This window comes from Corella eumyota, chromosome 5, assembly GCF_963082875.1.
Source record: "Corella eumyota chromosome 5, kaCorEumy4.1, whole genome shotgun sequence".
In the NCBI taxonomy this organism is placed as follows: Eukaryota; Metazoa; Chordata; class Ascidiacea; order Phlebobranchia; family Corellidae; genus Corella; species Corella eumyota.
The window spans coordinates 11,307,524-11,322,165 of NC_137494.1; the positions used below are offsets into that span (position 1 = coordinate 11,307,524).

At 29.9% G+C, this 14,642-nt stretch overlaps 2 protein-coding genes across 2 annotated transcripts in view; both read right to left on the minus strand.

Annotated features, from left to right (window-relative positions):
• Positions 1 to 49: 49 nt before the first annotated feature.
• On the minus strand, positions 50 to 10,188 carry LOC145753491 (uncharacterized). The gene is made up of 13 exons (XM_082569894.1): positions 10,095 to 10,188; positions 9,508 to 9,594; positions 9,322 to 9,393; positions 7,172 to 7,624; positions 6,639 to 6,755; positions 5,812 to 5,931; positions 5,436 to 5,552; positions 4,404 to 4,526; positions 3,114 to 3,236; positions 2,772 to 2,891; positions 2,255 to 2,620; positions 1,925 to 2,041; positions 50 to 1,493 (listed from the first exon to the last, which is right to left on the minus strand). Exons 1-13 carry the CDS (start codon positions 10,186 to 10,188, stop codon positions 1,375 to 1,377), a joined length of 2,028 nt encoding a protein of 675 aa, XP_082426020.1. The 3' UTR covers positions 50 to 1,374.
• An 812-nt stretch (positions 10,189 to 11,000) lies between these two features.
• Positions 11,001 to 14,642, minus strand: part of LOC145751823 (inter-alpha-trypsin inhibitor heavy chain H5-like) — a 34,328-nt gene continuing 30,686 nt past the window's right edge. Inside the window, exons 29-33 of the mRNA XM_082567939.1 lie at positions 13,634 to 13,842; positions 12,882 to 13,019; positions 12,329 to 12,496; positions 11,764 to 11,945; positions 11,001 to 11,308 (exon numbers count right to left, since the gene is read on the minus strand). Of these exons, the coding sequence (XP_082424065.1) occupies positions 11,146 to 11,308; positions 11,764 to 11,945; positions 12,329 to 12,496; positions 12,882 to 13,019; positions 13,634 to 13,842 (860 nt within the window). The 3' untranslated portion in view covers positions 11,001 to 11,145. The remainder of the gene's footprint in view (positions 11,309 to 11,763; positions 11,946 to 12,328; positions 12,497 to 12,881; positions 13,020 to 13,633; positions 13,843 to 14,642) is intronic.

A 14,642-nucleotide genomic window follows, 5' to 3' on the forward strand; every position in this document is an offset into this window, starting at 1 on the left:
AAATCGTTTGATAATTTTTATTTACAGATACAAATTGTTAAGCGCGAGTATAAAAAGGCTCAGACTATATGCTTAATTTTTTTACATTATTAAGATATCAAACTAATTAAAATTAAACAATTTTTTTAATAATCTTTAAATTTTAATGAACAAACAAGTATTTAAATAAGCTCAAAATACAAGAGTTATAATTTAAAGACGTTTTATATTATTGTTATTGCAATGTAAATTTGATCAAAAAGTACCAATTGTTGAGTCATATTAAACATTTAGAATAAACTTCACATTAAGTGAAAGATTTCAACACACCAAATTTCCTTTTAATATGTAGTGTAGCCTGTTTTCTTTAAACAGCAATAATCAAACAAAACAGCAAAAAAAACAAAAAAACAGTAATTGCCCAAGACTCATTTTTATCAACAAATTATAAATTTTTTTTTTTAATTTTTAAGAAGTATTTTAAAAACAATAAACACTTTAAAAAAACCAAGCATACAATTTTAAACCTAGCACAAAATAAGGTTTAATACTTTTTTAGATTAATAAATGTATATAGCAATAAAAATATTTTCAAACTAAAATTTATTTGACCTCCTACCTATATAGAAAATAAAGAAACAAATAAAATATTCTAACAAAAGATTGAACCCAAAACTTATTTTTGTATGTAAGAACACATCTCATACATTAAATAAACAAAACACTGAATGGAAAGTCAACCAGCTGTGTTAAACTTACTCTTTGATTCCTTAATAGTTACCAATGCCTTAATATTTTATTTTAACAAAAAAGTGACCTTAACACATGTACTAAAAATTAGAATGTAAATTTTCTCACAGATTTAAGAATTATTTCCAAAATTTTTAACCTACTGCTATGCATAATAAAAGTAACTTCTTTAATTTTTAATCTAAATTTAGCATGCCTTTATCTCCTATATAAAAAAAATATGTTAGTAAAAATATAATGTTATTACGCCTTCGATTTCAGCAGGATTACAATCTAGGTGAATTTAAACAAATTATTAACATATAATATATGTCCAATTTATAGCCATTTAAAATAAAAAAGCTGCTGTTTGTGGCACACAAAAAATTGATGTTGGCAAATATCAGTTGCCACCGTTAATATATTGTAAAAGCGCAATATAAAAAAATGCAGCCAGTTGGGTGGGCAAAAAAAACGGTATTATATAAAAACAATAAATGTTTTTTTAAAACATTTTTAAACAATTGCACTTAGTATGTGCAGAAAAAAAAAGATTATTCCCGAAAAGCATGCCCTTCGTCACAAAAATTAGCATAGAAAAAATAAGCTAAAGGTATAGTAAGCATTTACAAAACTTTTTGTGTTGAACTAAACCATACTGCTCTTTTAAGGAATTCCGTTGCTAGCATACCCAGGGTTACATGAACAAGTAAAACTTCCAACTGTGTTTTCACAAACTGCATTTAACCCACAAACAGGTGGCATTTTTTCACATTCATTCACATCTGTGAAAACATAATTGTAACAAAATTATAAAGACTGTAAATTAACAAAATTTAGTACAAAATAATTACAGGAAAGGTAATTTAAAAGTCAATATCTTTTGTGGTTATTTTAAATAAAAAGGTTTGAAAACCAGCAGCGTGATGTAGTGGTAAGAACACGCTGCACCATCATGAGGTCGTAGGTTCAATCCCCACTGCTCTCATGCTGTAGCGGCTTCGAGTAAGGCGCTATAAACGGTAAAAACTTTTGCTGAGCCAGCACTAAATTGACAGCATAATTACTGGGCAATGATAGCCCCTGTAATATACCAAACTGCCACAGACAACTCAAGACTGGGTTGGAGTAACTGATGTTACTCTACGTTTAGGTCGACAATCGACCTTTCCACATCAAGGATAAAGATATATACATAAAAAAAAAGGTTACATACCAACGCAAACAGTAAAGTTGTAGAAAACAAACCCATTAAAGCAATTACAACGATAAGACCCAGGTAAATTTGTGCAGGTTCCAGGCCCACATACATTTGATTCACACTCATTAATATCTAAATTATTTGTAAAATATTAATTTTTTTTTATTTAAAAAGTATATATATACATTTTTTAAGACCGAACAATCTACTTATTAAACCATTTTATTTATTTAAAAATACTAGTTATTATAATTTAAAACTTGGAAAGTAGTAAAAAAATATGAAAAAATTACACAGTTTTTAGTAACAACTAGTAATTTGAAAAATAAAATTAAACAATATTACCATTACAGTTAACTCCATCGCCAGTATATCCAGTATTACAGGCACAAGAAAAAGATCCATTTGTGTTGGTACAATTTGCATTTAAATTGCAATTGTTTAACATTAAATTACACTCATTTATATCTGTGCAGGTAACGCCATCACCAGTGTATCCAGTATTACAGGCACAAAAAAAGGATCCATTAGTGTTGGTACAATTTGCATTTAAATTGCAATTGTTTAACATTAAATTACACTCATTTATATCTGTGCAGGTAACGCCATCACCAGTGTATCCAGTATTACAGGCACAAGAAAATGATCCAAATGTGTTTGTACAGTTTGCATTTAAACCACAAGTATTTGGTATATTACATTCGTTCATGTCTGTGCAAATAAATGTAAACAAAAAAAAATTAAAGCAGTTATATGAAATTTTTAGTATACTAAACAAAATTAAATTTTTAAAAGAACTAGGTATAAGAGGTTATTTTACTATTTCTTACAGTATTCTTTCTGTATTTTAAAGTTAACATACCAACACAATGAGTCATGTTGCTTAAAACAAGGCCTGGAAAGCAAGTACATTCAAATGTACCTGGCAAATTGTCACATGTAGTAAAAGGACCACAAAAATTCAACTCACATTCACTAATATCTGAAAAATTAATTTTTTTGTTTCTTGTTTTTTTAATTGTTATAAAGAAATTACATTATTTGTATGGTTTGATGTTTTATCTGTTTAAAATTAATTTTAAATCTTGCTGATATAAATTAATTAGTAAAGAAAATTAAAGTTTTTTGATGGCTTTTATAACCGAAAACAAGAAATTTAAAAATTTTAAGTTAGTTATATTTATTTGGTTAAAAAAATTATTACCAAAGCAGGTCTCTCCATCACCAGTGTATCCAGTATTACAGGCACAAGAAAATGATCCATTTGTGTTGGTACAATTTGCATTTAAATCACAATCATTAAGCATTAAATCACATTCATTTAGGTCTGTAGAATAAATGTAAAAAAAAAAATAAAATAGTAAATTAATAGTTTTAGGATATTTAAAATCTTCTTGCTGAATTTTCTCACAGTCGAATCTTCTAGTCCCCTTATACATAGGTCATTCTTATGTACATACATGACATAATTTTTACAATTTTTAAAAACAAGACCGTAAAAAAATATTTAAACTGTCAATTAAGAAAAATTACTAAATGTTAAATAAACATAATATTTTAAGTATCATTACAAAAGACAGGTAGAAAAAAAACATAAAACATTTTTTTGCTTTTACAGTTAAACTTATGTGACAACACGACTAGAATTTTCCCACAAAAAATATCATAAAAAAGTGTAGTTACATTTTAGTGAACTTATTAAAGTGCAAAACCCCACTTTTTTTGGATATATCTTTATCCTCGATGTGGGAAAGTCAAATGCGCGACTTAAAAATAGAGTAACATCAGTTACTCCGACCCAGTCTCGAGTTGCCTGTGGCAGTTTGGGATATTATAGATTATAATGGCCTGGTAATTATGCTGCTGTTTAAGTGCTGGCTCAGCAGGAGTTTATACCGTTTGTAGCGCCTTACCCAAGTGCGTAACAGTATGAGAGCATTGGGTATTGAACCCACGACCTCATGGTGGTGTAGCAAGTGTTCTTACCACTACACCACGCTGCTGGTTTTGTTTATATAATTTTAAAAACTGTTTAGAATTTTTATATAGCAGCAGACTTGAAGCTCAAACAGCAATAAAAGTATATTTGTGGGGGCTAGACAGTAAACCCATGTTGTGACAGACAGAACAAAAAATTGTGAAGTTTGTTACAGTAGTTTAGTAAAATAATCTTTTAGTACGAAAAAAATTGCCAATAGGTTATGTTTTCATAGTCTACTGGTTAGTATATGTGTATTTAATAATAAAACAATCAAAAAATAAAAATGTTTTAAATAACCCTCAAAATAAATGTTTAAAATTCCTTTTTTTTAAAGAAAAAATTTTTTGTTTTTTTTATGGGTTTAAATGTTGTTTAGGACTTTTTGTAATTGTTCTTGCTGATATAAATTAATTAGTAAAAAAAATTAAAGTTTTTTGATGCCTTTTATAACCGAAAACAAGAAATTTGAAAATTTTAAGTTAGTTATATTTATTTGGTTAAAAAAATTATTACCAGTGCAGGTCTCTCCATCACCAGTGAATCCAGTATTACATTCACAAGCAAAGGATCCATTTGTGTTTATACAGTTTGCATTTAAATCACAATCGGCTGTCATTAAATCACATTCATTTATGTCTGTAGATAAAAAATTAAAATAGTAATTTAATAGTTTTAGGATATTTAAAATCTTCTTGCTGAATTTTCTCACAGTCGAATCTTCTAGTCCCCTTATACATAGGTCATTCTTATGTACATACATGACACAATTTTTACAAATTTTAAAAACAAGACCATAAAAAAAATATTTTAACTGTCAATTAAGAAAAATTACTATATGTTAAATAAACCTTATATTTTAGGTATCATTACAAAAGATAGGTAGGAAAAAAAACATAAAACATTTTTTTGCTTTTACAGTTAAACTTATGTGACAACATGACTAGAATTTTCCCACAAAAAATATCTTAAAAACATGTAGTTACATTTTAGTGAACTTATTGAAGTGCAAAACCCCACTTTTTTGGATATATCTTTATCCTCGATGTGGGAAAGTCGAATGCGCGACGAGTAACATCAGTTACTCCGACCCAGTCTCGAGTTGCCTGTGGCAGTTTGGGATATTATAGATTATAATTGCCCGGTTATTAAGCTGCTGATTAAGTGCTGGCTCAGCAGGAATTTATACCGTTTATAGCGCCTTACCCAAGGGCGCTACAGTATGAGAGCATTGGGTATTGAACCCACAACCTCATGGTGGTATAGCAAGTGTTCTTACCACTACACCACGCTGCTGGTTTTGTTTATATAATTTTAAAACGTTATTCCTGTCACGAAGGTCATGTGACATATACTTGTGATGTAAATAAATTTATAAAAAACTAGGACATTAAAATAAATGTAAACAAAAAAAAATTAAAATAGTAATTTGACAGTTTTATTATATTTAAAAATTAAAAATTTAAAAAAACTTAGTATATACAAAAGTTTATATATTAAAAAATAATTTTTTTACAGTATTCTTTCTGTATTTTAAAGTTAACATACCAATACAACCATTTCTGTTAGTCAACGAAAATCCAGAAGGACAAACACATACAAAAGTCCCCTCTAAATTTTCACATTCACCACCCGCACAAAAATTCAGTGCACATTCATCAATATCTATTTTCAAAAAAAAGTATTAAATTTTTGTGTAGGTTGAACATTTATTTTTTTGTGTTGATAAAACATTCATCAATATCTAATTAAAAAAAATTTACACAACAATTCCTTATATATATTCTTTTTTTATATTTTAAAGTTTTAATATATTTAACAAAATTTCACAAAAATTTATTTTATTGTACAACCTTATTTTACTTTATTTTTTATGTATATATATTAAAGTTACATAATTTATAAAACATAAAAGTTTTCATACCAACGCAGACCGTCATGTTGTTAAAAGTAAAGCCAGGATTACAATCACATGAATAAGAACCCTCTGTATTTGAACATGATCCTGCCCCACAAATAGTTACATCAAGACATTCATCGATATCTAAAAAATATAAACTGTGAAACATCTGGCAAACCACAATTTTAAACTTGAAAGTGTTGTAAAAAAATAAGTTAAAACCTTAAAGATTATACTTAAATATTTAAACAAAGTTCAAAATATCAAAATTAATTTTATGATGTAAATTTACAAAAAATAAGCAACTGGTTAAAAGCAGCCCTTATTAAGACAATATAATAATATAAAATGTCCCTAAAATTATAAGACAAGTAAATAATTTAATAGCAAATCTAAATTTTATTAAAAAAAGTTTATTAAATTTTAAACATAAAAAATACAATTTTTAAGTATTGTTTTACAGATAAATAGAGTAGGCCTTCTAAATTTTAATAATATTAAGTTGTCTTATAGCAAAAAAAATCTAAAAAAGTTTTTAATTATATATTTTTAATTATTTATTTAAAACAATTTTACAAATATTTCTAAAAATTGAAAAAAAACTGTAAAAAATATCCCTTTTTTACCTATGCAGGTTGTTTCATTCCCAGTAAAGCCTATATCACAAACACACCCTAAAGCTGCATCACATGTAGCATGTGTATGACAAGTTAATAAACTGCATTGTATTACCACAACTATTGCTTTAGTCTTTGATTTTACTAAAAAATCAAAAATGTTCTTTCTATGTACTGAAATTAAAAAAGAACACAAAAAAAATAAAATAAACTCTACATTACAAATTATTTTACCTTCACAGTTCATTCCATTTCCAGTAAATCCAGTATTACATGTACAAGTAAATGTATTTCCTCTAATCGCACAATTTGCATTTGCATCACATGGATTATTGCTACATGCAGTTATTTCTAAAAACAATTATTAAATGCAATCACTATGGAGTAAATGTGGTGTAGTAGAACAATTGTTACACAACATGAGGTAGTGGGTTCGCCCCCCACTGCTTTCATGCTGTAGCGTAAACGAGTAAGGCACTAGTACTGATATAAACTCCGGCTGAGCTAGCACTAAATCAGCAGGAATTTATAAATCTATGTTATCCCAAACTGCCAAAGGTAACTCAGGACTGGATCAGGGTAACAGTTGTTACTCTAAGTTTGGGTCGTGAATTCAACCTTAATGTATCAAGGATAAATTTAAATGAAAAAAATGTATGGATTATCTAATAAAAAATTAATACCAATTTACACTATTTATTAAAAAAGTTTAAAAAAAAAACTACTGTAAACAAGCGTCTTTTTTATAAATTGAATTGCGTGCTAACCTTTTTGACAGATGAACCTTTTCCTTAGTTCACCAGCATTATCATCATGCCACCTACCATAATCCTCTAGACTTAGGCCAGGTATGCAATCTACTCCTAACATATGCACAACACTCGAAGCACCAATGGAGACATTTGGCTGATTTGTCCCCCAATTTTCAAAACCTTGTCCTGGTAGATTGATTTCAATTCCCGAGTGCTGCCAGCTCCAAGTACCAGAATCATTGCTATATCTACCACCAGTCCAATAACCATAGTTATAGCAACAAAAACTGTTACTTTCTGGGGTAGGATTTAACGAACGTATTGCATTAGTTAGTAGATTTTGTGTTTCTTGATTTAAAACTTCTACAAGATAGGAGTCTGTTGAGTTACAGAAAACAAAAGCTTCATCATAAGTTGCTGTTTGGTTGTAGAAAGAATATCGAAAGTTTTGAAAATCAGTTTGCAATTCTATAAACACATACAATTTTGTTTTATAATATTTTAAAACTAGATAAAGTAAAATTATAACACAAACTGCAAAAAAAATTTATTTACACCGTTAAAGCCCATTCTAAGATTTCACAACCATTTAAAATAAACAGAGTCGTTCATACGTACAAAATTTTGCAAAAGTTACGTAAGATTTTGTAAAGTTTTGTAGCCGAAGCAAAATTTACGCAAGATTTCGTAAGCGGTATACTTTTATTAGATATTTTGTATTTGTTAATCCCTAGAACTCGTAAAGCGCAACGCTACCTTCTCGTGTGAATAGGCCTTTAAGCACAAGATAAAATAAACAACAAAACAACAACTGTAAAGTAAAATTACACAGGAAAGTAAAATTCGAGGGAGAATTAGCGATAACCTAGCAGTACAAAAATTGGTCGTAAGGTATTAATTAGCCAAGTTTAATATTTGATTTATGTAAAAGAGAAACTTTGCAAAGGACTGTAAAGTGAGAAAAAAAAATTAGCAAAATCCAGAAAGTTAGACGACGGTAAAGTACAAGTCATCCAAAAACGAGCTTTCCTAGTCAGAGACAGCTAGGCTAAAACATTTTTGATGCATTCTAAATTACTTGTGTACGTTTAACTTATTGTTGATTTTATGGCTCTTATGTTGTATCAAATATCAATATTTTTTTAGGTAAATCAAGTGAAGTTTTTTTTAAATAAAAAACAGTAAAAGCTGGTGTTAAGTTGTTTTGGTAGAACAATACCCCGGCTAATTTAAAAAGTGAGACTGGGAAAATGGCGGAGTGCATCGGTGGAGCGCGGAGTGCATCAAAGTGTTTTTTTAATCAGCTTTAATGACGTCTTAAAAATATTATATTAAAACGTTTATAGCGTAAAGTAAAATGCAACCAACAGCGATACACTGTATTTACTGATATACAGTGAACAATTATGGCGAAAATGACGCCATGGCCCCTGTGTACCACATTTTTAAAGTCGATTTAGTTTGCAATCGTAAGAAGCTACTTTAAAGTTAGCACAATGGGATAACGAACGCATTATTAAAAAAGTTACGTTTATTATCCTCGTGCCTATATTCTCTTTTTTACTACAGCATTAAATTAACTTTTCCTGTTGATCAAAGTAAAAACTAACGACCATAATATGTTTATATAGTTACGCACCATTTAAAAAAGAATTTTAAATTAATAAAAAAATTACCCAATATTGCAATTGAATTTAAAAGATAATATTTTGTTATTTAGGTTACAGCTTTAATGGGATGTTTTAATTTGTTAAATTTATTTTTTTCCCTCACCACAGTTCAATATTTATAGTGAATATAACTTTTACTAATACGCTAAAAACCTTAAACGTAAATAAAAAAGCGATTTTCAATTCCCATTATTTTTCTTCACTTTTCTCTTAATTTAACGTGTTTTGTATTTTTAAAAATGTGGTAATTGATTTTTTTATATGTATACTATAATCTTATAGAAAGGTCGACTTCACGACCCAAACAGAGAGTAACATAAGTTACCCCGACCCAGTCTTGATTTGGCAGTTTATACCGTTTGTAGCGCCTATGTCAACAGCGTGAAAGCAGTGGGAATCAAACACAGGGCCTCATGTGGTGAAGACAAGTGAACTGATCACAACACTATGCTTGATAAGTTTTACTCGCAGTACAGATAATTAAAATAAACTCACCTATAAACAAGCTTATATCAGAGGTATTGGTAAACGATGGTATAACGTTGTCACAACCGCTATTTCTGCAGCCTAAAAATCACTTTTTTTAAGAATTTTTTTATTTGTTTTATAAAATCTTTCTTTTTTAAATTCTTAACAAGTGAAAAAAATAAATAGGCAATTTAAAAAATTACAAATACTAACTTTGAATAGGACATGTTTGTGCCGAAATTTTAAATACAACTAGAACAAAAGTTTCCAAAAATATAATAAACTTAAACATTTTTCCACCTAAAAATATAATATTTACAATAATATTATAATTTACAATTCTACTCAACTAGCGCGCGGTATTTATAAAAAAACACTTCACCACAATTTTGTATCGTCTAATCGCTGCAAAACTATTTTTTATCGCGCTAACAATACTTACCTAACCAAAGTATGTATACCTACTTGTACTCTAACCCTACTTAGGAAAATATGCTTCTAATTTGGCAAAAAAAAAACAATGTTAAGTCTGTACGTTTTTGGTTACGTTATCAAGCGAAAAATTCGTCGAAACTTAAAAATAGGCTACATTTGTATGTGGTGTGTTTGTAGCGTGTTGGTTATTTAATCATGCATAAATAAGACATTACTTAACAAATCAAATGTTACTTTTTTCTAAATATTTAAAGTTTAAGTAAAAAAACATTAAAAAAATAAATGGAAGCCCTTTGATTGTGACGTAATTTACAATTTGTCAGCTGTTTACTTTTTTTGTTACCGGTTAAACCAAAATTTATTACCGGTTAAACCCTTGTTACCGGTTAAACCAAAAACCAAAACAAAACGTTTGCTATAAGTTTTAATGTGTTTACAAAATCTAAAGCTATTTTCCATATTTAAGCGATGGCGTTAATGATTATTAGTTTTCGCATGAATAGTCTTATATATATCCCGTATGTACATTTACTCTTCAAAATTTATTTTAAATTTTTTAGATAACTGTTGTTATAATACCACATGCTACTGCTTATACCATTCTCATTGGCACACTAAAACAAAGTTGAACTGAAGGCATGGTTAAATAGTAAAGTATGGGCGATGTACAAATCAAAGTATAGCGTTTATGCCTGGCTCTATAGTTACATCAAGTGGCGCTTCGGCACTAGCTCTGCGCTTAAGGTAGCGTAACCAGAGCAACCAAAATTAAGCCATAAAAATTACTGAGATTGCAAAAAAATAGCAACCGTATGATTAGTTTACTAGGGGACACAAAAAAGTAATATTTGATTTATTAACCCTTACAGTCTTGAAACGTCTTAGACTTTTCAAAATAATTTAGATCTTTTATTTTTAAAACTATTACGCACTTGGGTTTTCGGTACCTAAGTAGCTACCCACGGAAGCAGTGATGATTAAACCTAAGACCTTATGTAGAATAAGCAATAAGGATTAAACTTTAAACCTCATGTAGTATATGTAACCAAACGTTATTACCGTACGCCACTGTTAAAAATAAATCAGTTGTTAAAAAAAATTGTCGCGAGACTTATATATACAAAAACATATACTGACTGTCTTATTTATTTTTGAACAAACAGCAAAGATAATTAACATTTTTATATCATATTCAAAGAATTTAAATTTAATCTTATTTTTGTTAAATTTTTATATTATTTTATTTTAAAGGTATTTTTCGAGCCCTTACGTTTTTCAGTGCTAAATAAAGACAACTTTTTTGTAATACTATAGTTATTTTACTGCCATTAAAACCATAAATAAGCTGCTAATAAAATGCGATAACATAACAAGAGCCCTTTTTACTTATTTTCATCACCCCAAATTGCAAGAAAATTAAAGAGGAATTTTTCTTGGTCTCTGTAGAATATATTTCATAGTAAAGCTATCTTCGTCTTCGCCAGTCAGCTCGTTTAAGTTTTTGACAAACCAGCAATCCACTGCTTTCATGTCGTAAGTGTCGAACATTTTGTTTTTAACAACCTTCACTACGTTATGCCTGCAATATTACACGCATTTATTAAATATTTTTTTAAATTAAAGTGCTGATGGTATACGGGTTATAAAGTTGGGGAACAGGTCATACGGTCTCGGGTTTGAGCCGCACCAATGCCACATAACTCGACCTTGAGCCAGGTGTTTACAGATAGCTTAAACAAATCATAGTTTAACATCTTTTCTCAATAAAAAAGTAAAAACCTAATTTTTATTTATTTATCCTTGATGTGGAAAGGTCGACTTCACAGACTAAACATAGAGCAACATTTGTTACCTCGATTTAGCCTGTAGTCGACTTTGGCAGTTTTAAATATTAATTTCGGGCTTAGCAGGAGTTTAAACCAATTACAATCCCTTTTTCAATGGCATTTACATCATGGGAGTAGTGGGAATCTAACCCAGGACATCAGGTTGAAAATCCAAATGTTCTACCACTACATTGCCAAAAATTTTTACCTGTATCTTAACATTGCTTCGTCCGTATTCGGTATAAAGTCAATCGTGCCTTCGCTTTTTCCTTTTTTGGGGAATAACCCGACAAAACCGCTCACACGATCCGAGAATCCGCGTTGATTGGTTATTGAAAAATCGAGATGATTAAACATAGATTGATGGCCGTTGTTAACGTGAGTTATAATCTGTGAACAATAAATTTTTCTCAAAAAAGAATTTAGTTTTACTAAAAAATTTAACATGCCATTTTTTTGGAAGCATTTTTTTATATAAAAGTGACGTAACATAGATGAAAAGTTTAGAGTACCAAGACCAAGTATTTAGCGGTTTTTGGTCATTTTTAAATAATATTAAAAACAAAAAAGCAGCGGGGATCAAACCCAAGCCCTTACGTAATAAAAAATATATATTTTAAAATATTTTTAAAATAAAAAAGCGGTGGGAATCAAACCCAAAACCTCGCCTAACAAAAAAACTATTTTTAAATGTCAATAAAATTTAAAAAGGACAGCGGTGGTTATCGAACCCGGGACCTCATGTTACAATTAAAAAAACATCAGAATTATACCTGGAATGAGATTCTCTTGTTAAGTGAGATTTGAACGAAGGACGACGAATGTGACCTCATGATGACCTCTACAACTATTCCGCGTTTAAATATCGACGACGACCTATTGGTGGGGATTTCCCATTTTTGCGAACTACCGACGGTCATCTTTACAACGGTTGGTTCCACCTGAAAAATTACGGTTTAGCTAGAATTTGTAAAAAAAATTGCAAAAAATTATTATATTTAACCATATACATTGACGCAGTGGGCTAAACTTAATATTATTAGTTACCCTGACCCAATCACGAGTTGCCTTCGGCAGTTTGCAATATAATTAATTTTTATTGCCCGATAATTAAACTGCTTATTAAGTGCTGGCTTAGCAGGAGTTTATACCGTTTATATCGCCTTACTCCAGGGCGCTACAGCATGAGAGCAGTGGGAATTAAACCCACGACCTCATGTAGTGTAGCAAGTGTTCTTACCACTACACCACGCTACCGGTGTAAGCCTTTATAATATTTAACTAAAACAGGTATTAAAAAACGTCTAAAAACAAATACATATTTACCAAAATAGTTATTCCTTGTTTAGAGAATCTAAACCCAGTTTCGCCGATATAAACCCGGTGTGAATTTCCAACTTCGCCTTGGACCAACTTAGCGTTCACTGTCACACCGGTGATGACGTCACTTATGAGGTTGTAGATCTGGTTAAAGTTAAAAAACAAAAAGTTAATTTTTTGTATTGATTTCAACCTATTTTTTAACTCGAACTTTGCAGACATTAATAAAAGTAACAAAAAATAAAATTACCAATAGATTCACGTGGTAAAAAATAAAATATAACAAAATCAAATTAATAATTCAAAACATACCAGCTCAAACATAGAGTAACTTTAGTTACCCCGACCCAGTCTTGAGTTGCCTGTGGCAGTTTAGAATATTATAGATTATAATTGCCCAATATTTATGCTGCTGATTAAGTGTTGGCTTAGCGGGAGTTAATACCGTTTATAATGCCTTACTTAAGAGCGCTACATCATGAAAGCAGTGGGGTTCGAACTTACGACCTTATGTTGTGAAGCCATAGTGTTCTAACCACTACACCACGCTGTCGTTTTTTTTTAAGTTGATTTTTTAAAAGAAAGGATAAAATTGTTAATATTGCCTTGCTGAAATAGGCTAAAACAAGGAGACAGCGGGAATCTAACCCAGAACCTTACGTATTAAAAAATTACTAAAACCGTTTTTCGTAAAAAAAAATTGGGCCTGCAAGATTTTTCACTAAACAGCGAGAAGATACAAAAACAATTTTTTTAACCTTTTTGTCGCCTCCAATCCAGTTAAAACAGATAGTAAGTTGTGGATTTAAGTCAATAATAACATGAGGGTCACCAAAGACAAAGAAACGTCCAGAAGAGGGGGTTGTTGTTGGAAAGGGTCTAAACGTTGGAGGGGGTCGGACGGCTACTCGACCGGAGAAGTCATCGGTTAAAGCAGAAAATGATGGACGGGCGATTGAAAAATCACCTGTTTATTTTAAAGTCATTAGATAAGCGACATTTCTATACCAAAAAATAAAGTTGGTGTCATTGAACACAAAAATGATATTAACTTTAAATAATTTCATCTACTTTTTAAGTTTTACAACCTAAAAAATTAAAATTAATTAAAAAAAAAGGGAAACCCTGTTTGTGATGACGTGAAAAAGTACTATCTTGTATACATTCACTATGCTACTTGGTACTTTCTACGTCATACAAAAAATATGGTAACCTGTTTTTTATGTAAATTATTTTTCAGTATTTTTGAAAATTAAATTGTAAGTGCTACAGAAATTTTTCAAAGGTTCTGAAGCCATTTTGTGATTTATTGTCAACCATACTAACATGCTATATACATTACTAACACAATTGCAAAACTCTGTAACATAACCCTTTAAAGTATATATATATATATTTATTTTTGTATAAAAAATTTGTTGTGGGTTATTGTCATATAATCGAAAACCGTTTTCCTGACTTGACTTTTTACCGAAAAACATAACCCTAAAAACTTCATTCTACCGACTACGAGATATTTTGTAATAAAACCGGCAACGTGATGTAGTGGTCAAACACTCGGCTTTACTACATGAGGTCCTGGGTTCAATCCCCACTGCTCTTATGCTTTAGCGCCCTTGAATAAGGCGCTATAAACATTATGAACTTCTACTGAGCCAACACTTAATCAGTAGTTTATAGTAATCGGCAAATATAATCAATAATATCCTTAATTGTCAAGGGTAACTAACTTAAGACTAGGTTTAGGTAACTGATGTTACTCCTTGT